The sequence below is a fragment of the Silurus aristotelis genome (genome assembly GCF_946808225.1).
Source record: "Silurus aristotelis genome assembly, chromosome: 11".
Taxonomy (NCBI): domain Eukaryota; kingdom Metazoa; phylum Chordata; class Actinopteri; order Siluriformes; family Siluridae; genus Silurus; species Silurus aristotelis.
Window position 1 is genome coordinate 912,461 of NC_139584.1, and position 22,500 is coordinate 934,960.

General features: G+C 40.6%; 3 protein-coding genes across 4 annotated transcripts in view; 1 reads left to right on the forward strand and 2 right to left on the reverse strand.

Annotated features, from left to right (window-relative positions):
* Positions 1-3,953, forward strand: part of lonrf1 (LON peptidase N-terminal domain and ring finger 1) — an 8,721-nt gene extending 4,768 nt beyond the window's left edge. The window contains exons 8-12 of one of the 2 annotated variants that reach the window (XM_083553578.1): positions 392-513; positions 662-820; positions 994-1,156; positions 1,317-1,466; positions 1,663-1,918. In XM_083553578.1, coding sequence (XP_083409704.1) covers positions 392-513; positions 662-820; positions 994-1,156; positions 1,317-1,466; positions 1,663-1,680 — 612 coding nt within the window. In that variant the 3' untranslated portion in view covers positions 1,681-1,918. The other variant, XM_083553577.1, reaches the window with a different exon arrangement.
* LOC310733618 (N-acetyllactosaminide beta-1,3-N-acetylglucosaminyltransferase 3-like) overlaps positions 1-22,500 on the reverse strand; it is a 387,738-nt gene that overhangs the window by 172,840 nt on the left and 192,398 nt on the right. The gene's annotated exons all lie outside the window — the stretch shown is intronic.
* cabp4 (calcium binding protein 4) lies at positions 4,989-14,422 on the reverse strand. The gene is made up of 8 exons (XM_083553579.1): positions 14,405-14,422; positions 13,300-13,335; positions 13,050-13,203; positions 8,178-8,208; positions 6,904-7,047; positions 6,496-6,605; positions 5,644-5,791; positions 4,989-5,206 (listed from the first exon to the last, which is right to left on the reverse strand). Exons 2-8 carry the CDS (start codon positions 13,332-13,334, stop codon positions 5,178-5,180), a joined length of 651 nt encoding a protein of 216 aa, XP_083409705.1. The 5' UTR covers position 13,335; positions 14,405-14,422; the 3' UTR covers positions 4,989-5,177.

The following is a 22,500-nucleotide window of genomic DNA, read 5'->3' on the forward strand; positions in this document are numbered from 1 at the left end:
TTTAATTTAATAATAAATATTCAGTAGTAATTTATAACATGAATATAAAAATCTATTGACAAGTTTAAATTCAGGATTCTTTCAATAGTTTTATTTTTATTAGTTATATATTAAAATATGTAATATTTGATTTGGTTATTTATATTGAAATATTTTGCAAGAAGGAGATTATTTAGTTGCATTTTTATATAAATAAAATGCTCTATAATATGAAGAATCTATAAATATTATTTTACAGTAAATTTTTAACAAATGTATAAATATCTCACTGTAGTTCAATAATTCTCACCATTTATTATTATTATTTTTTGCTTAATATTATAATTACAATATTTATTTATTAGTTAGTTTTATTTTTGAATAATAATAATAATGATGCTGTGTGTTTCAGTACTTGGCGTCTCGGAGGTTCTCCATCACACGTGTGCTCGATGACATCATTAAGCGTTACCTGTCTGAAGAGCACGCCGTGAGACAGAAGATCCACAACGATGAAACGAAGGAGCTCTCTGAGTAAGCACACACACACACACACACACACACACACACACACACACACACACACACACACACCAACACGATTTATCGTTTGTTCAAACACTCTCTCTCTCTCTCTCTCTCTCTCTCTCTCTCTCTCTCTCTCTCTCTCTCTCTCTCTCAGTTTAGAGAATAACGTTCCTATCTTCGTGTGTACGATGGCGTATCCAACAGTCCCCTGCCCTCTTCACGTGTTCGAGCCTCGGTACCGTCTCATGATCCGCCGCTGCATTGAGACCGGAACACAACAGTTCGGCATGTGCATCAGTGACGCGCAAAAAGGGTGTGTGTGTCTCTGTGAGTGTGTGTGTGTGTGTGTGTGTTAGAGACTAAAAAATTGTGTGTGTGTGTGTGTGTGTGTGTGTGTGTGTGTGTGTGTGTGTGTGTGTGTGTGTGTGTGTGTGTTAGAGACTAAAAAATACTGTGTGTGTGTGTGTGTGTGTGTGTGTGTGTCAGGTTTGCAGATTTCGGCTGTATGCTGCATATCCGTAATGTGCACTTCTTGCCAGACGGACGCTCTGTCGTCGACACGTTTGGAGGAAAACGGTTCCGTGTTCTTTCACGCAGTATGAGGGACGGGTACTACATCGCTAACATTGAATACCTGCAGGACCAGAGAGTGAGCGCACGCGCACACACACACACACACACACACACACACTCTTAATGTAAGGCCACATATGAACATAGATTGGTGCAAATAAGTGTGTGTGTGTGTGTGTGTGTGTGTGTGTGTGTGTGTGTGTGTGTGTGTGTGTGTGTGTGTGTGTGTGAGAAAGGTGGAAGGAAAGGAGGAGCTGAAGCTGCAGGACCTCTACGATCAGGTGTATAATCAGGCGAGCGTCTGGTTTCATGCACTGGAGAACCGATTCAGGAACCAAATACTTCAGCACTTTGGACCCATGCCTGAGAAAGAGAACGATATACAGGTAACACACACACGTTTTTTGTGTTTTGTTAGATAACGAATTCCGCTGCTCTAAATCCTACACACAGAGAGAACGCCAAAGCCATGATATAGTAGTGAAGCGTTTGGCGTTTTTTTCCTTCTATTTCTCATTAAATCGTTTTCTTCTCCATTCCATGACCTCAAACCGTTTCTCAAAATCCCCGTATTCACCACAGAAGTTCCACCACATGTAAAACTCCTCCTTGGAGATCAATGAGGTCATTAGGAAATGTGTACAATCGCTGTGTCACTCTGGATGGAACTGGAACTGGATGTTACTATGGTTACAGGTGTTTATATACAGCGCATTCATTTAGATTCACCTGATAATCGCAAACTACCAACACTCTGAACTCACACCTGAACTTCCAGCCAATCACAGTCCACTATTCACAGCTGAACTTCCAGCCAATCACAGTCTGTCTCTCTCTCTCTCCTACAGTCCAGCCCTAATGGTCCAGCATGCTGTTGGTGGTTGTTGGCGGTTCTCCCAGTGGATCCTCGTTATCAGCTCTCGGTTCTCTCCATGACGACCCTCAGAGAACGTCTGGTTAAGATCCAGCACATCCTCGCATACCTGCAGAACGCTCACCAGTAGAACACACACACACAGACACACAGACACACACACACACACACACACACACACACACACACACACACACACACTGTGCCATCCTATATTAGCACAGAAACAGTCCTGACACACTCACACTCGTGTGTGTGTGTGTGTGTGTGTGTGTGTGTGTGTGTGTGTGTGTGTGTGTGTGTTTTCTGAATGAATCCCAAATGCTGATCATTTTTCTCATATTTATAAAAATACACTTAAAAAGAAAAAAAAGACTGAATTAGAGAGAGATTAGACGGAGATCAGACAGAGATGTACAGAAACCGTTAGATCCTGTCCCAGATCCCTTTTACAGCACATCGAAGTTGTGCTAAAATTATTGGCACCCTTTGTTAAGATTGTGAAACATTTCGACCTTATCTAGGGAAATGTATATTTATGTAGCTGAAGCATGTTTACTTCACAGAGAATCTCACACCTCCTGCAGCTGACTTCCTGTTTCTCTCTCTCTTTCTCTCACACACACACACACACACACACACACACACACACACACACACACACACATTGTTCATTCACATGAGGAAGATGCTGTCAAGTGCCAATAATTCTGCTCTAAGTTAGTGTTCTGTCATAACCACACACAATCGTTCTAATAGAAATGCCAGGTGTGTGTGTGTGTGTGTGTGTGTGTGTGTGTGTGTGTGTGTGTGTGTGTGTGTGTGTGTGCGCGCGTGTGTTGCACCACATTTCATGCCACACACCTTGAAAACACACTCAACAATGTTAAACAAGTCTAGTACGTGCAGTATTATTGCTCCACAGCGCACCCTAGTGGTGGCATCCGACCAACACCATGTTCTATATACACATCAGCACGCGGCTTCTGGTGTTCTGCGTTCAGAAAACACCAAAATATTTCCCTTCCTATCAATAGCGCCCTCTGCATGCAGGAGGAGCTTTTTATTCACACTGAATATCCGTCAGCATCAGTTACTTCTGGAAGAAAAAATACTCGTTCATTCAATATGAAACATATTGTTGTAAAATTTTTTTAATTTGAATGGAAAATATGCTAGAAAAAGAATAATAATTTATGCCTTAATTTTATATAAAAAAAAACAGCACGAATGCAAAAAAAAAAAAAAGATTCCCAAATAAACAATATGTACAGAAACTGCCTTATTACAGCGCCGAGACGATTCCTGACATTCTGACCCAGGATTTAGATTTTTAATAATAATAATAATAATAATAATAATAATAATAATAATAATATTAATTATAGGGGTAAATGAATGATTTTTACATTTATTTTCTGAATTTATTCTGCTGTTTTGTGACCATATCCAGTGTTTTTACACGAACAGATGAGTAATAATCTTAATAAAGAATAAATAAGTGAATAAAATTCAAAAGAACAAAATTACAAAGGAATAATTAAACAAAAAAAAAAAAAGGGTGCAATTTATTACATGTTTAAAAAAAGATCCACTCCATCTTTTATTTTTCAGAAATTAATTCCCAAAGCATTTATTATTATTATTATTATTATTATTATTATTATTATTATTATTATTAGGGGTTTCTGATGAAGAATGGTGCAAATGTAGAAGAGGCAAAAAAGGAAATCCCAGTTCTTTCTTGTTTTTTTGTGATGAAAGGTGAAATCTGTGACTCCTGAATGATGAAGCTGAGGTCTGATGTATAATCCATGTGATCGGCATGTTTGTATTAATGCAGTGTTACACGTGGAGGTCGTCACGTCTGTGCTCAAAGTGCTTCAGCGTTTATGAGATTGCACTACTCTGAGTCGTGTGTGTGCTGAACCTCACTTCCTCAACATCACAAACGCCCGGGTCTTTCACACACGCACACACACACACACACACACACACACACACACACATACACACACTGCACTGAAATTATCATCATTATTGTATAAACAGCCTTTACAATCCAAATACTCAGTCAAATCATTCTCTTGAATATAAAATAAAAAAATGAAATACTTTTTATTGATCCACTCATTTGACAGTTAAATTAGTTTTCAATTTATTGATCATTAAAAAAGAAATTTCAAATGTTTAAAAATATGAAATTTCAAATAATTTCTAATACATTGAACTGTTACACTAAATATTCCATTAATTGATATTACTGTTAAATTATTTTCACATTAATTATTTAGTAATTAAAAATAACAGTAAATTTGGAAACGTAAACAGTTGAATGAATTGTGAGATTTGATTTGTGTAGATTTTCATTCAAAATGTTATATTTTTTCTTCACGTGGTGTTTTTAGTGAAGCTCTTGTGTAGTTAATCCGTGAGAGTGTGTGTTGTAAACCGAACCCCAGTGTGAGGATGAGGCTGTGTATCAGCACACACCTGCTCAGAACACGGACTTCCAAATCTCGCCTTAGGTATTTTTAGTTTTTATATATTGTGGATGGAGAGATTAGGAGGAGGACAGGGTGAGAGGAGGATTGTTGTGTTGAAGGAAAGATTTTGCATATTTTCCACATGGTGCAGTAACGCACTAACACTTTTTGCCTTAAAATAATTTCGCTTTTTGTTCTGCGTAATAACGGTTTTCGAATGAATTCTTTTTCTTCTTACTGGATGTGTACAGTTTATCAAATCGACAGGAATCTGTTTTTTTTTTTTTTTTTTTTTTACAAAACTGTGCTTATTTTGTTTGTTAGATTTTTTTTGCTTGGATATTTATGTTAATTTTAATTTCAAAATAAAACTACAAATTATTCTTACTCTCTAGTGTGTGTCTGAGACAGAACCGCTCTCCTCCACCAGGTGGCACCACACACACACACACACACACACACACACACACACACACACACACACACACACACACACACACACACACACACACGCCTCGGTGTACAAAAAAGACATTACTACAGGAATATAATGTGTGTTAGTTTAACATGAATACAAATGAGTTTTATTTTATTGAACATAAATTCACTTGTTAAACAATACTCAATACTTTTTCAAAATGTATTGAAAATATTATTATTGTTTTCTATACTACATGCATCTTTATGCAGAATAAGATCTAATAAACACACGGTTCTTCTGAAGCCCCAGGAGGAGATCACCGAGCCGAGAGCATCATCACAAACTCTGTACCACAAACACACACAAACACATTGTTATTAACATCGGACCTCATATCAACACACTCCACACTCCAGCACAGGGAACATGAAAAGGTCAGAACGTGGTGATCAATTCTCCCTCACAGCAGCGCTGACAGTAGTGCAGCTTTATATTAATGCACTCTGTGGTATTGTTTCCATAGTAACGGCTCGTTCACAGGGACGTGTTACACTCCAGTGGTGATTTCTGTCAGTGTTACATCTTCAGAAGGAGTCTCCAGTGTAAATGTGTCATGTTAACCCCTCCCATTATATTATGTCATCACCAAACGGGAAATGCCTTACATCATCATCAAAATATCTCAGACAAGTCATCCACAATCATCTGTGTTGATCCATAATCCCTGTTCTCTCACAATGACCAGAACAACATCTGTGTAATTTCTCATCATGGTTCCTCACCATCAAAATCCACGGTTCCATCTCCGTTGAGGTCGATGTCAGACAGAATCTCCTCCAGCTCTCCCTTCTTCAGCTTTTCACCTAGCAGTGTTTTCATCGACTCCTTTAGCTCCTCGAAGCTGATCCTTCCATCTCCATTACAATCAAACTAAGGTACAGAGATAGAGAGAGATTGTACCACTTACACTCAGGATGTGCAGCAGGATTTCGTTTCAATCTCAGGTACATTTATCATCAGTATCAGGATCCAGCTCAGGGTCTGTTATCCAAAACCAAATGTAGTCATTTTTACTTTCTAAATTTAAAGCTGAATCTGAGGGAACAGAAGAACCGAAAAGATTTGTTTTGATTCCAAGTAGCGAAATGAACAGAGTGAGAAAGTACCACAAGTTCCTCCTGAAGAAAGTCAGAAGAAACTCTGATTCCTGGATCGCAAGTGATCCGAATCGGAGGCTTTGATTGGCTCTGAGGCGACCAGAATTGTAATAACTGTCACTATATCAAATTTCAACTCCATTAATATGTAAAAAAAAAAAAAAAAACATAAAACCAGTGACCCTGAAACTAAAGGTTCCACCAGCATATTTTCTGCCCAGGAGCAGTGACTGATGCTACTTTGGGATGTGACTAGCATATAGAATCACCTCACAGGAAACATTACAGAAGTTCAATATCATTTGGTGAACAGAAAATCTCTATCTGAATCTGTACCATTGGCGAGCCAGCCAGGAGTGAGCCAGCCAGTGAAGAAATCCTCTCCTTTCATGTCCTGCACCATCACTGTCACATGGGTAAAAAAAACAAACAGCAGAGGCTCCAGGCCTTCATCATGCCTCACCTGTTGAGTCTCACCTGTTTAAAAGCACAGTGCAGCTCTCGCATTCCCACCATGTGAGCCGTCTCCATCAGCATCCTTGGGCCCATGAGGTCACAGAAATCATCGAAATCCACATGACCGCCCCCTACACACACACACACACACACACACACACACACACACACACACACACACACACACACACACACACACACACATCACACACATACACACTTCTCTGTGTGTGTTAATGTATTTGATTTCAATTTCAAATAAAACGATAAACTACAATAAGCTACCTAATGCAATCGCTCTATAATTTTCTTTATGACCACTATCAATGTGTGTGTGTTTGTGAAAAACACACACACACACACACACACACACACACACACACACACACACACACACACACACACACACACACACATACACACACTCACACTTCATCTTGATCTGCTGGATGATCTCGATCAGCTCCATCTCTGTTGGCATGTAACCCATCGTCCTCATGCAGTCTGCTACATCTTTATAGTGCAGATATCCGTCTTGATCATAATCAAACTCCTTAAAGGCTAGCTGCAGCTCTAAACGACACACACACACACACACACACAACACACACACACACACACACACACACACACACACACACACACACACACACACACACACACACACACATTAGTGGTTCTGCTCAATCTGAGATCTAAATATATTTTAACCATCTTTAGATTCTCATTATGAAGCAGTATAAAAAATTGTTAATATTAAATATTTTCCAACAGATGGCAGCACAAGGCTGAATGCACAGTCACAGTGTTCTGAAAGATATTGTCCTGTGTACATCAGGAGCTGTGCAACTGGTGCTGTTTTGACCACATGCGTTACCACGTCTATCCTGATCACGTGTGCACCCTGTCACTGAGCTCCGGAAACAACAGGATCTCACTTCCGCACCCACACTAATCGCCAGATCTGTGGACTGCACCCTCTTCCCAAAGATGAAGATCCAGCTCGCTGTTTTGACAGCATTGTCCATTTCTTCTAAAGGAATACTTTCCGGACACGTTCCAGAAGAACACTGGGAGCTGCATTACTGTGCAGGGGGACTATTTTAAAGGTGATCATTTGGAAGCATAGATTATTAAAGTGCTTTCATGTAAACAGAGCGAGACTCCAAACTTTTTCATACCACATCGTACTTTACACCACTGCTGTGTGTGTGTGTGTGTGTGTGTGTGTGTGTGTGTGTGTGTGTGTGTGTGTGTGTGTGTGTGTGTGTGTGTCTGTGTGTGTGTGTTCTCCCTGTTCTCCCTTTATTCTGGTTTCATCATGTGAAGCATACACCGCTCTGTCCCGAAGACTTTGCAAACTGATGGTTTGATCTCTGACACAAGAGACTCTTTCCATACACGCCTCGTTAAACAAAACGCCACCGCGGACAACGAGCCGTTGCTATGGAAACGATGACGTATCAGACTGAGAATATAAACCTGCACTACTGTCAGAGTTGCTGTTCAAGAGAAATAATCAACACCTTTTGACCAATCAGGATCCAGAACTCAGCAGCAGACATGTGGTGTGAAAATCTCTCAGTGAAGATGTTTACACAAGTGAGGAGTTCTCTACACATCCTCTACACACACACACACACACACACACACACACACACACACACACACACACACACACACACACACACACACACACTCACCATCCAACTCCTCCGGCATCAGCTTTCTGTCCTGTCCCAAGAACGAGAGAGAGAGAGGGAGAGAAGATGGGAGAAAGGGAGAGAGATGAAGAGGGTGGAAGAGAGAGAGAGCGAGAGAGAGAGGGAGAGAGAGAGAGAGAGAGATGGACAGAGGGAGAAAAAAAAGAGATTTATGACTCAAACACAAACTAAATATGGAAATCATTTGAGTCCCAGAAGATGTGACCCATAAATATTCACTATTTACCACCATTCACCATTTCTCTCTCTCTTTTTCTCTCTCTCTCTCTTTCTCTCTCTCTCTCTCTCTCTCTCTCTCTCTCTCTCTCTCTCTCTCTCTCTCTCTCTCTCTCTCTCTCTCTCTCTCTTCTCTCCCATACACACAGGGCACATTTTGTTTTTCATTTTCATTTAGAGAAGCTAAGGAGCTCTGGGGCGATAGATAGAGTGAAAAAATAGGACAGAGGAAATTGATCAGAGAGAGAAAGTGCGGAAAATTCACACACACAAAAACTGAGAAAGAACACACACACACACACACACACACACACACACACACACACACACACACACACACACACACACACACACAGATTGTCTAATTGGATAACACCATGTCATGCTTCGCTGTTCCTGACATCAGTGACACACACATGCTGTGACTAACGTGATGAAATAGCAAGACTTTTTACAGCATGCGCACACATACACATGCACATACACACACGCACACGCGCGCACACGCGCGCACAGACACACACACACACCTCCACCTTCTCTTTAACTCCTCCCCCTTTTTTCTTTTTTCAAGGTAAGTTGTGTGTTGCGTCTCAGACTGGGGAATTCTGGGTAATCACATCTAACAGGCTTCCTGATGGACTCATGTATTTAGTCCTATTAAAGCCCACCAACTTGTGTGTGTGTGTGTGTGCGTGTGTGTGTTTTATCTGCTGTTGGTAAATTGGTTAACTGAGACATGGAGGTGTTTCAGCAGGCTTTCATGCGAGGTTCTCAGTATCTTCATTTATTACTCCAACTTCCGATTTATAACATTTTATATTTTATCCAGATTTGATGCGTTTCTGAAATTTCTCATCAGGGATGGGATATTCAGTGAGGAAAATAAGTATTTGAACACCCTGCTATTTTGCAAGTTCTCCAGAAATCATGGAGGGGTCTGAAATTGTCATCGTAGGTGCATGTCCACTGTGAGAGACATAATCCAAAAAAAAAAATCCAGAAATCACAATGTATGATTTTTTAACTATTTATTTGTATGATACAGCTGCAAATAAGTATTTGAACACCTGAGAAAGTCAATGTTAATATTTGGTACAGAAGCCTTTGTTTGCAATTACAGAGGTCAAACGTTTCCTGTAGTTTTTCACCAGGTTTGCACACACTGCAGGAGGGATTTTGGCCCACTCCTCCACACAGATCTTCTCTAGATCAGTCAGGTTTCTGGCCTGTCGCTGAGAAACACGGAGTTTGAGCTCCCTCCAAAGATTCTCTATTGGGTTTAGGTCTGGAGACTGGCTAGGCCACGCCAGAACCTTGATATGCTTCTTACAGAGCCACTCCTTGGTTATCCTGGCTGTGTGCTTCGGGTCATTGTCATGTTGGAAGACCCAGCCTCGACCCATCTTCAATGCTCTAACTAAGGGGAGGAGGTTGTTCCCCCAAATCTCGCAATACATGGCCCCGGTCATCCTCTCCTTAATACAGTGCAGTCGCCCTGTCCCATGTGCAGAAAAACACCCCCAAAGCATGAGGCTACCACCCCCATGCTTCACAGTAGGGATGGTGTTCTTGGGATGGTACTCATCAATCTTCTTCCTCCAAACACGTTTAGTGGAATTATGACCCAAAAGTTCTATTTTGGTCTCATCTGACCACATGACTTTCTCCCATGACTCCTCTGGATCATTCAAATGGTCATTGGCAAACTTAAGACGTGCCTGGACATGTGCTGGTTTAAGCAGGGGAACCTTCCGTGCCATGCATGATTTCAAACCATGACGTCTTAGTGTATTACCAACAGTAACCTTGGAAACGGTGGTCCCAGCTCTTTTCAGGTCATTGACCAGCTCCTCCCGTGTAGTTCTGGGCTGATTTCTCACCTTCCTTAGGATCATTGAGACCGCACGAGGTGAGATCTTGCATGGAGCCCCAGTCCGAGGGAGATTGACAGTCATGTTTAGCTTCTTCCATTTTCTAATGATTGCTCCAACAGTGGACCTTTTTTCACCAAGCTGCTTGGCAATTTCCCCGTAGCCCTTTCCAGCCTTGTGGAGGTGTACAATTTTGTCTCTAGTGTCTCTGGACAGCTCTTTGGTCTTGGCCATGTTAGTAGTTGGATTCTTACTGATTGTATGGGGTGGACAGGTGTCTTTATGCAGCTAACGACCTCAAACAGGTGCATCTAATTTAGGATAATAAATGTAGTGGAGGTGGACATTTTAAAGGCAGACTAACAGGTCTTTGAGGGTCAGAATTCTAGCTGATAGACAGGTGTTCAAATACTTATTTGCAGCTGTATCATACAAATAAATAGTTTAAAAATCATATATTGTGATTTCTGGATTTTTTTTTTAGATTATGTCTCTCACAGTGGACATGCACCTACGATGACAATTTCAGACCCCTCCATGATTTCTAAGTGGGAGAACTTGCAAAATAGCAGGGTGTTCAAATACTTATTTTCCTCACTGTATTTATAGGATGTCAGCTTATATTATCTTTCTGATGCCCTTCTTCTAGTTCATTGGAGACCACTCTCTGCTGCTGAGGATGTTCTCCACATGAACAATCTGAAGATCCATGAGGTTCCTGTGATGTTTAAACTCAAGGACCAGGGTGATGGATTTGGACTAAACACTCTGCTATAATGGTTTTGGTCTACAATCACCATGAACAGTTGTACACTCAAGTCTCTATCAGTCTTCTTCTTTCGGGTGCTCCCATTAGGGGGCGCCACAGCAGATCATCCGTCTCCATACTCCTCTCTCCTCTACATCTGCCTCTTTCACACCAACTACCTGCATGTTTTCCCACCACATCCATAAACCTCCTCCTTGTTCTTCCTCTTTTTCTCCTTCCTGGTGGCTCCATCCTCAGCATTCTCCTACTGATATATACTCAAGTCTCTTTAACTCCGCCCATTTTTTGGCATCATAGGGCACTTCAACCAATAAACAAGCAGAGAAACTGTGCTTAGGCTACACTTCAGTACTGTACTACAATAAACACACACACACACACACACACACACACACACACACACACACACACACACACACACACACACAGCTCATTTCTTCTTTGTTCTGTAAGGAGACAGAGAATTGTTGTATTTGGTTGTGTATTTTCGTGGTTTGAGGGTTTGGTTTGTTTAATGCTATGCGTTTATTCTGATGAGAAACATTAGATATGAATATATATATATTTATATAAGTGGGTCAACATATTTAATAATACACAAATGAGTGTGAAAATGATACAGTTATGTGGTTTAGGTTACGTGTAGCGCTTAGCTTAATGCTAGCTTTTATCACAGATTAAGTGTGAATTTTGGGTCGTGACTTAACGCTGATCTGATTCTGAAGTCACATGACGTGTCAGGTTCAAGCGAAAGTCATGAGATGTTGTTATTTTTAAGGCAGCAAGCGACAAAAAAAAGTTTAATATTTTATAAATATAAAAAAACGTTAATAGGAAACATCTTCCAAAATGTCCAATGTTGTTTTTTTAATAATTTTGTTTTGTATAACTAATTTATTCAGAGATGAAGGGCGTCAGATTGTAAACATTTCGCCTTTTCTTGGTAAAAACACGCTGTGTGAGGATAAATATGTTATTACTCGAGTTGTGCTGCATCGTTCTCACCACGGATTAATCTCCAGGCCTTCAACGTTAATTCTGGGTCACATCCATAACAGCATATGAGGTGATATCAAAAGGTTTTGAGACTAGTTTAGTTTTAATCTTCAAACTTTTGATATATCACACTATTTACATTTACATTTACTGGAAGACGCCCTCATCCAGAGCAAATTACAATGATCTCATTCATACAACTGAGAAGTTCAGAGTTGAGGGCCTTGCTCAAGGGCCTAGCAGCTGCAGCTTAGTGGTGGTTGGAGCTCACGACCTTTAGATCAGAAGTCCAACATCTTAACCAGTGAGGGTGCGTAAATAATATAGAGGACTTTAATGTATGGCTATTCTACTGAGTGGTCTGGTGTGTGCTTCAGGATGCAGCCCAAAACAGGAGTCTATAAATCGATTAGGTACAGAAGAGCTGAGAGGAACGAGATGTTCAGAATTGGGGTTTTTTTTTTTAAAGCCAGTATCAGCTCCATGCTGACGTTTGTACGTATTCACACGTGAATATTTAATGATAAATCAAACCTGTCCTCAAATTCAAATTAATTTGGAGTCGAAAGAATTGAGCGTAACGAGTCGACATGACGCGCACTGGACTCCAATGAATCTTTTTTAAGTGAATTTTTCTTTTTTATGAATATTTTTTTTTAAATACTTAACACAAAAGATTGTATACAGTATTTGATTATTTCGATTTGTTTGAGTATATTTGATTGTTTATTTGATAATATTTATAGCTCTTACATCATTAGGAGATTTGCGTAGTCAATAAAGAACACAGTAACAACTTATGAACAAATTCATGTTACGAACAATCGTTCAGAACGTCACTCGTCCGTAAGTTGGCAGTGTCTGTGTATATATACGACTAAATCATTTTTAACTTCTTTAGCTTTGGAACCAAACCAAATACACCTTCTTTCTTTCTCTCAGTGATTGTAACATCCGCACGCTTTAGCCGTCTCTTGGCGTGGTGACATGACCTACCTGTCCAAACAGCGTGTTCAGGAAGGACGTGTACGCCGTTACCGAACTCTGGCTGATTTTTCTTTTCGGATTCCCAGCTTTAGGTTCTTTAGTGCTGCTTTTCAAAGATGAGCGTAACGGAGGATCTGATGGAGAAGAGGAACTGGAAGAAGAACTGAGAAGAAAGAAAAGAGAAAAAAAAGTGTTTCTCATTTTTGGACTTTGAACATGCAGGTAATCTTCCAAACATCATGCTTTCAAAATCACTTACTTTAGACTGGAGGATGATTTACTTCTCTGAGACATGCTGAAGGAAGAAAATACTGATTTTACTTCCTGCCTGTCATAACTACACATTTCACCTCAAATAATGTCATGATCATCTAATGTCGTAAAAAACGTCTCTGTAATACTCTATAATGATCCTGAACTAGAATTTTACATTTTGGTAGTTTGCTAAAGAATCGCTAAAAACATTGGGACGAAAAAATTCTTCAGCAACAGAAATTAAATAGTTTTTCATTACTGCACATTTGACCTAAAATGATGAGATAATCATCATAAAACATCATTATGATACGCAGGATTGATCCTGAACTAGAAGTGTACATTTCACAAGTTTGCTATAGAATTTTTCAAAGAATTGGGACTAAAAATACGCCAGAAACAGGAAAGTAAATGTTTTGGTTTATTACTGTGTAATTAATCGCAGTGTTTTTCTTGTACTACAGCTCATTTATAATTTGTACAGCAAACACATTCTCACATTAACAACAATCACTCGATCTGACTGAACAACCGTCTGACCCGATCCTATAACTACACTATAATACTATAATATACAAAAACTAAAGTGAAAATAAATCTCATGCACTCATATCTCTCCTGACAGAAGGTCAGGTGTGGATCTTCCAATCAAAAGATGCTACGCAAGTTGATAATGAACAATAATGACTTTTTAACTTTAATTAGCTTCTGAAACTACTTTTGCTTCTAAAAACACAGTAGCAGGACAGTTTTAATGCGGCGCATATGCTTCCTGTCGCTTCTTTTAATGAGACGAACGCGTTCTCAGGACTAACGATTACACGGATACTCGAGTCGCTGCCAGTCAGCACGGCCGCCGAGACACAATCTCGCTCCAGAACAGCATTAATTACAATAAAGTATTAGAGGAGACAGAAGCTAATTATGAAAGGAACCCGGCTGTAAAAGAAGAAGATCTAGCGTGATGTGCGTGTTTGTTACGCTACGTTTAACTCGGACGCGTGAACGTGTGTTTTCAATTCAAAGCACGTAAAATATCAATCAAATCAGTAGTCGATGTTGGAATGCTTTTGGAGAAATCTGATCCAGTTCATTTTGCTCATACTCACCTTCAGGTTTCGTGCTCTGATGTTCCTCAGATGCTCTCGATGTTTCTGGCTAATTCCTTAAACGGATCATAATCTCTGCTTAAACATGAACGGATTATCAAAGTGTTATCGAAGTCATGTGACCGTCATGTGACTGTTATAACACGTTCTTATATCCTTTTCTTTTTGATTGAGGATCTAAAGGGTGTTTTTAATGCAGAAAATTTCCAGACTGGAGTCTGCAGTCTCCCTAAACATCCTGATACCAGTGTCTTATCTACAGAAAGCTTTTCATGCACCAGAATCCAGAGAACCTTCCCAGAAACATGATGCTTAATATATCAGGGAGGAAGAAATCTGGGATGAGGATGGTGGTGATTATGAGGAGGGTGATGATGAAGATGATTAAGATGGTGATGATGATGATGATGATGATGATGGTGGTGGTGACGATGATGATGTTGTTAGTGAGCTTGATGGTGAGGATGGTGATGATTAACGAGGAGGGTAATGATGAAGATGATTCAGATGGTGATGATGATGGTGGTGGTGATGATGATGATGTTGTCAGTGAGTTTGATGGTGAGGATGGTGGTGATTATGAGGAGGATGATGATGAAGATGTTTAAGATGGTGATGATGATGATGGTGGTGGTGACGATGATGATGTTGACAGTGAGCTCGACGGTGAGGATGGTGGTGATTATAAGGATGATGTTGAAGATGGTGAGGATGTTAAGGATACTGAGCCTCAAGTGTTCCTTTTGCGTTTTTCTCTGTGTATCTAATACGTTCCTCATGTGTTCTCCTTGCATCCCTCACTCATCCCTCACTCATTCCTCATGCTCAGTTCCTGTGTGTATCTCATACATTTGTAATGTGGAATGTGGCGTGATGTTGAAGTTTCTCAGTAGAGCCGATCCCATGGGCAGCGCTGATCAAACTGTCGATACTAAATCATTTTAGCGTGTAATTTTAGTCATAACGATTAGTCTGAGGTTCACACACAGCATCGAATGACATCAACGTCTCGCTGCTCAGTAACACGACGCTATACGCATGGACACACTCATGTGCATTTGCAGATCGTTGCATGTGTGTGTGTGTGTGTGTGTGTGTGTGTGTGTGTGTGTGTGTGTGTGTGTGTGTGTGTGTGTGTGGAGGTGTAAACAGGAAAGCCAGAAGCTATTTTAGATTAAAGTATGAAAATAAAGTGAAGGAATTTTTCTAATTCACTGTGAATAACATGACTTTGTTTGACCTTGGATGACCTTGAACGATCTTGCTTAAATTACAAAATTCTACATTGTTTGTTATATTTTGGTAAAAGTACGTCTGTTTTTCTGCGCACTCCTGAAAAAAAGCTAAAACCTGGAATGCAATAAAAGGCAGTGGCGAGTGTTTAAACAGTGTACCGAGAAATTATTCAAATATTCACAGCATAAAATCTGATCAGCCAATCAGACAGAGCAGATCTGACTCCGGTATGACTGACAGCCAAAGACTGTGCAGGTGTTTCACGTCTGCATGATTCCCATCAGAATGTTCCTCCTCACTCAGAATCAGATCCCATATTGAGGAAGCAGCAGGCGCTCGAGTGTCACATCGTCTTTCTTCTAAAAGAACGTCTGCATTGGAAAGACGCTTCAATGATCTTATCAGGAAATGTTCAGACATCAGTTCTGCCCAAACCTTCAGCTCTATCAATGAGGACATGGAGAAGAAGTTCTGCCTCACTTCCGTCTCACTTCGAGACATAATCAAAACATGCCATGAAGATCTGAAGTTATATTATTGAGAACATTTATTTCCACATCATTTCACCTCAGGGCTACAATTACTGCTACAGCTTCTACAGCTTCTACAGCTGCTACATCTTCTACAGCTTCTACAGCTTCTACAGCTGCTACATCTTCTACAGCTTCTACAGCTTCTACAGCTGCTACATCTTCTACAGCTTCTACAGCTTCTACAGCTTTTACAGAGAACTGCATTTATTTACAAAATGATGATGAGGATGATGATGATGATGATGATGATGATGATGATGATGATGAGAATATTGATGGTAAGGACAATGATAATGCTGGTGGTAATAATAATACTAATGATGATGATGATGATGAGAATAATGGTGGTGATGATGACAACGATGATGGTGATGATGAAAATGATGGTGATGAAGATGATAATGACAATAATGATGATGATGGTGATGAGGATGATAATGATGATTTTGATTATGGTAGTGATGATGAAGATGATGGTGATGAAGATGATAATGATGATACTGATGATGATGATGATGAGGGTGGTGATTATGAGGATGATGATGATGTTAATGATGATGATGATGCTGATGGTGATAATGACGATGATTATGGTGGTGATGATGATGGTGAGGGTGGTAATTATGAGGATGATGATGATGTTAATGATGATGATGATGCTGATGGTGATAATGACGATGATTATGGTGGTGATGATGATGGTGGTGATGATGAGGATTTTGAGGATGATGATAATGATGTTAATAATGACATTGTGTTGATTATGGTGGTGTTGATGATGGTGATGGTGATAAAGATGGTAATGATGATACTGATGACGATGATGATGGTGATAAAGATGGTAATGATGATACTGATGATGATGATGTTGGTGATGATGAGGATTTTGAGGATGATGAAGATGATGATGACGTTGATGCTAACATACAGCATTGGCTCTGCATGTTAAAAGATGTAAATGTAAATGGATAAAAAGTCTTATACATCTCATGAATATATAAAGGAATGGAATATAGTGGTGTGATGGTGTGGAGATGGTGTGGAGATACTGTTTCCTGTAACAGCACATCCTTGTTTATTAAGAACCATACATTACTTTTTATCCATTTATTGTTACGTTTGCTGCAGTATTTGGAGTTTTTTCTTAATTATTTATTTTGTTTTGGGTGTTTTGTAAGAACATCATTCTTCTAATGAACCACTCTGGGCTAGTCAGTGGGGTGTAACACACACACACACACACACACACACACACACACACACACACACACACACACACGGATTCATTCATGTGTGTAGTTGTATTTTAGTGTGTATCCAGGATCTTCTGTAGTGGAAAGTGTAGATCCATGTGGAATGGAACTCCCACCAGATGTGTATGTTTATAATGTGCAGAAGTTCAGCTGCTGTTTGTTTCTGAGCTGCGTTTTATTTTTAGTTCCTCAAAACCTCCTCATCACAACTGCTGGAAGCAAAGCGCGTTCCTTTCAGGCGTTTCAGCAAGAAACAGAAGAACACACGCGTATGCATTAGTAAAATATCATCTCATCAGCAAAATAAAATCTGAGCGATTCGCTCCTCGGCTCGGACTCGTGCGTCAGGGGAGTTTACAGCAGCAAGTTCACCTTTTTCCTTCTGTTCAGATTCTTAGATTGTATTTAAAAAAGAAAGATGTACAGATTGTATTAAAGTTGGGGTGTGTGTGTGTGTGTGTGTGTGTGTGTGTGTGTGTGTGTGTGTGTGTGAAAACTGCTGTTAGCTGGAGCGCTTCAGCATCAACATACACCTTCATCTCCAATCTTTAGGTTCAGCTTCAGTGTTGATGAGGAACTTCAGCTGATCCATCAAAACGATTATCAACAGTACACTTCCTGTAAATACACACAATATACTAAACCCTCCGTCCATCATGTCAGAGAGAGAGATAATGAGAGACAGAGAGGACAGAGACAATAAGATGGAGCAACAAAGAAGGACAGAGACAATGAGAGTGGAACAAAGAGGGACAGAGACATTTAGAGAGAGACAGAGACAATGAGAGATGGATAGAGAGAGAGATAGATACAATGAGAGAGAGAGAGAGAGACAATGAGAGATGGATAGACGAGTCTGATACACAAACATTTTCATGTTTACACACATTGTCATTGGCGACATGTCAAACACACACACACACACACACACACACACACACACACACACACACACACACACACACACACACACACACACACACACACTCAGTGATAATCTACTTCTCTGCTGCCCCATTAATCCCTCAATCCTGAACTGCACTTCACTGCTCCACACACACACACACACACACACACACACACACACACACACACACACACACACACAATAGTGAAATATGATGACATGATGACATCTGATGACATCATCAAAGCAGTGTTTTTTTTTTAAGTTCTCTTATTTGAATATTGAGGACAAAGTCAAAAGTCTCTCTCTCTCTCTCTCTCTCTCTCTCTCTCTCTCTCTCTCTCTCTCTCTCTCTCTCTCTCTCCCTCCATCTCTCTCTCTCTCTCTCTCTCTCTCTCTCTCTCTCCAATTACAAATCTGTCTGTCATGTGGTTGGAAATCCAGACGTCATTCTCCTGATATTAATCTACCCTTGTTTTCTTTCATCTCTCTCTCCCTCTCTCTCTCTCTCTCTCTTTCTCTCTCTCTCTCTCTCTCTCTCTCTCTCTCTCTCTCTCTCTCTCTCTCTCTTTCTCATGCTTTGTCTCTCATTCCTGAGTCACCTTCATTCGTTCATACCCAGGAGCAAAACTCTGACACTCTCTATCTCTCTATTTAATTATGGAAGTATGCTGATGGGAGCAAAAGCAGTTACACCTGAGAGATAGAAAAAGAGAGAGATGGAGAAAGAGAGAGAGAGAGAGAGAAAGAGAGAGATGGAGGGAGAGAGAGAGAGAGAGAGAGAGAGAGAGAGAGAGAGAGAGGAGAGAGAAAGAGAGAGATGGAGGGAGAGAGAGATGAAACTGGGTCATTTGCCTAGTGAAGATTAGCGTTTGCGTAATCGTATATTCTGATTGGTCAGAAGGTGTTGATTAGTTCTCTATAACAGCAGCTCTGACAGTAGTGCAGGTTTATATTGATGCGCTCATTCTGGGTGGTTTCCATAGCAACGCCTCGTTCACAGGGGCGAAGGAGTCTCCAGTTTCAGTGCTTCAGAACAGTCAGAGACTTCAGGGACAGGAGAGAGAAAGAATAAAAAAACATCTGGAGAAAGAGAAAGAGAGAGAAAGAGAGACAGAGGTCATTAAGTTGACCCGTAATTATATAAAAGGAAAATGAATAATTCAGTAAATAAAATGATAAATAGATATAAATAAAATCAGTTATATGTTGGGGGAGGGGTGTGTGGGATCATTTATCCTAGTTCTGGTGCAAAGTGCAGTTCTCCCTCTTTTACACAACACACGGCTTCCCCACAACACCACACCCTCAAACACCTTCACGTTCCCCACACTCTTATACACATTAACATCAACCAAAATCCTTTTTCGTCAGTCTGGAGAAGATTCTGATTGTGTCATAATTAGCATTTTGTGTCACTTTGTATTTTTCACCTCAGGTATTTGGCCAATTTCACTGCCCAAAAATAAAACATAAACCTGTTTCGACTGGATGTTTGCTAGCAGGTTTGATGGCAGAATTACGCATGTCAATGTTTTCCAGAGAGATGATGCTGCCAGGTTGTTGATCACCAGCGTTCGCTCCCTGTAGGACATCCGCAGGTAGACACCCAAGTATTTAAAACCACCTTTCTTCCACACCAGGCCTCCTGGAAGTGTAGGTTCCCCACCTCCCCACTCCCCAACTAAAACTGGTTCACTTTTTCTCCAGTTGAACTTTGCTAAAGATAAAAACTCAAAGTCCTTTAAAACATCAATTGAGGTATTTACATCAGCCTGGGATCCCATCATTACACGCTGACAGGTAGAGTGAAGCATTGCCGTGTGGAATATTAAAACCAGAAAGAGAATTAAAAGAGGTTTAATAGTGAGAGTGTACAACATTCCTGAGAGGGAACAGCCCTGCCTGATCCCTCTGTACACTCTGAAAGGGGCACATAAACCACCATTAACCTTCAGTACACTCTCAATTTCACTGTACAGCACCTTGATGGCTTTGAAACCGGGGTTAAACCCAGAGCTTTCCAGCACCTTCCACAAGTATTCATGCTCAACCTGGTCAAAGCCTTTTCCTGGTCCAGGAAAATCAGACCAGTCTTTAAGCCCAGTAGCCTGGAGACGTCCAAAATGTCACGAATTGAGTAAACGTTATCAAAAATCGACCTGCCAGGCACACAGTACGTCTGGTCATGGTAAATGATCTGCTCCATCACCTTCGTCAGTCTCAACGCTAATGCTTTTGACAGCAGCTTGCAGTCAGTGCACAGAAGTGACACTGGGCGCCAGTTCTTCAGGTGGGTCAGGTCTCCGTTTTTTGGCAGCAGGACGGCTCTCCTGCAGATCGATGGGAGCGGACCTCCTCTCACACTGTCCTGTAGGACCTCTAGCACGTCCTGCCCTATGGTTTCCCAGAATGCCTTAAAAAACTCCACAGGGAGACCATCTATACCTGGCGCCCGCCCGTTCTCCATGCCCTGGAGAGCCTCCTGAAGCTTAGCCAGTGTCAGCTCCCTGTCCAATTCTCTGTCCACTGACTCTGTGAGCTTTGGCAGGTCCTTAAGGTAACTCTCCTACACTAACTGTGCCTCTGACCGCTCACTGCTATACAGCTTTGAGTAAAAGCTGACTGTGTGCTGGCGAATTTCAGAAGGCTCTGACACGAGATCTCCTGATTCTGCTTGCACGGCATGCATGAATCTTTTCTGTCCATTCTTTTGTTCTAAACTGAAGAAGAACTTGGAAGGAGCATCCATCTCAGTAACTCTTTTAAAGCGCTAGCGGACCAGCGCCCCTGTGCTGTAGTGTCCAACATCTCATTCATTTTGGCTCATTTACTTTTGAGGGCTTCAATATGCCCTCGATTTCCTGTGGCCTCCAAACGCTGGAGTTCCACTGTCTCTATCTCCAGAGCTTTCAGAGATCTGGCAATGTCTCTTGTGACATTGAGAGTGTACTGTTGATAGAATTCTTTCATTTGGGCTGTTGTCACATCCCACCACTGCTGTAGGAAGTTAGAAGCTGCTTCTCACGTTTAAAACAGTTCCATAATAAAAAAAAGACTCTAAAATTAGCATCTTCTAAAAGTGCTGTGTTAAAACACCTGTAGTCTCTTAGGTTCTATGTTCTTTTTACTGATGGTGCACTGAACCATGCAGTGGTCTGAGATGCCTACTGGAAAAATAAAACACTTTGTAAAAAAAAGTTAGTTGATGCTTAAAACCATATAAATGATCTAATGTGGCCAGGGAGAGCGTGTTGTTTATGGAGTGAGCTCACGTGTACTGCCTCTGTTTTTTATTTAGATTTCTCTAAATGTCACAGAGATTGTGGGCGTCCACCATCTTCCACGGGTGTTTATGGGAAGGAAAATGAGGTTCTGCATGATTCCTGTCTAATTGTGTGCTGTACAATTAAAATCTCCTCCCAAAATTACAAACTCTGCAGTGCTGCAGTTTAAAAGAACATTATTGAGTTTGTGTAAAAACGTCATTCTCTCCACTGCACTGGTGGCGTCCACACAGATAAACACTGAAACCTCATTCTCAGAAAAAGCGATCACTTTTAAAAGCCTCTACTTTCTCTACCGTGTAAGAAACAGGAATAAAATTGTGAGTAAAAAGCAGGGCAACACCACCACTAAGTGACATGTTGTGGCTTAAAATCACCAACCCGTCCCAGTCCTTCACCCAATCAGCAGCGTTACTGATGTCGCTGTGGGTCTCCTGCAGCATAACAACATCTAAATGTTTCTGCTTAATGAGTTCATATAGTTTTACTCTTTTTCTGTATTCCCTCGCTTCATTTACGTTAAGGCTCGCAACCTGGATCCCATTCATTAAAATGAAATAAAAGCAAAACAAACAAATGCTAAAAAAAATCCTCAAAGAAAAAATCACCACACTATCAGTCTTCATCAGAGTTCTCCCTACTGACCTCCGTTATCAACGGTTCCTTCTGTGATTCTGAGTTAAAGACTGAGTCTGACATTGTATCTTCACTGTCTGACTATATTTCATCTACCTTTAACTCTTTTCAGCCTGCTTTCCCCCTGTCCCCTACCTCACTTCTTTCTCTTATATTTTGAACTTTAAAAAGAGGCTCATCTCCACGTCTCCCCCGTCCGCTTGCACTTGAGTAGTGACCGGTGTCTCCTGGCAACAGTTCTGCA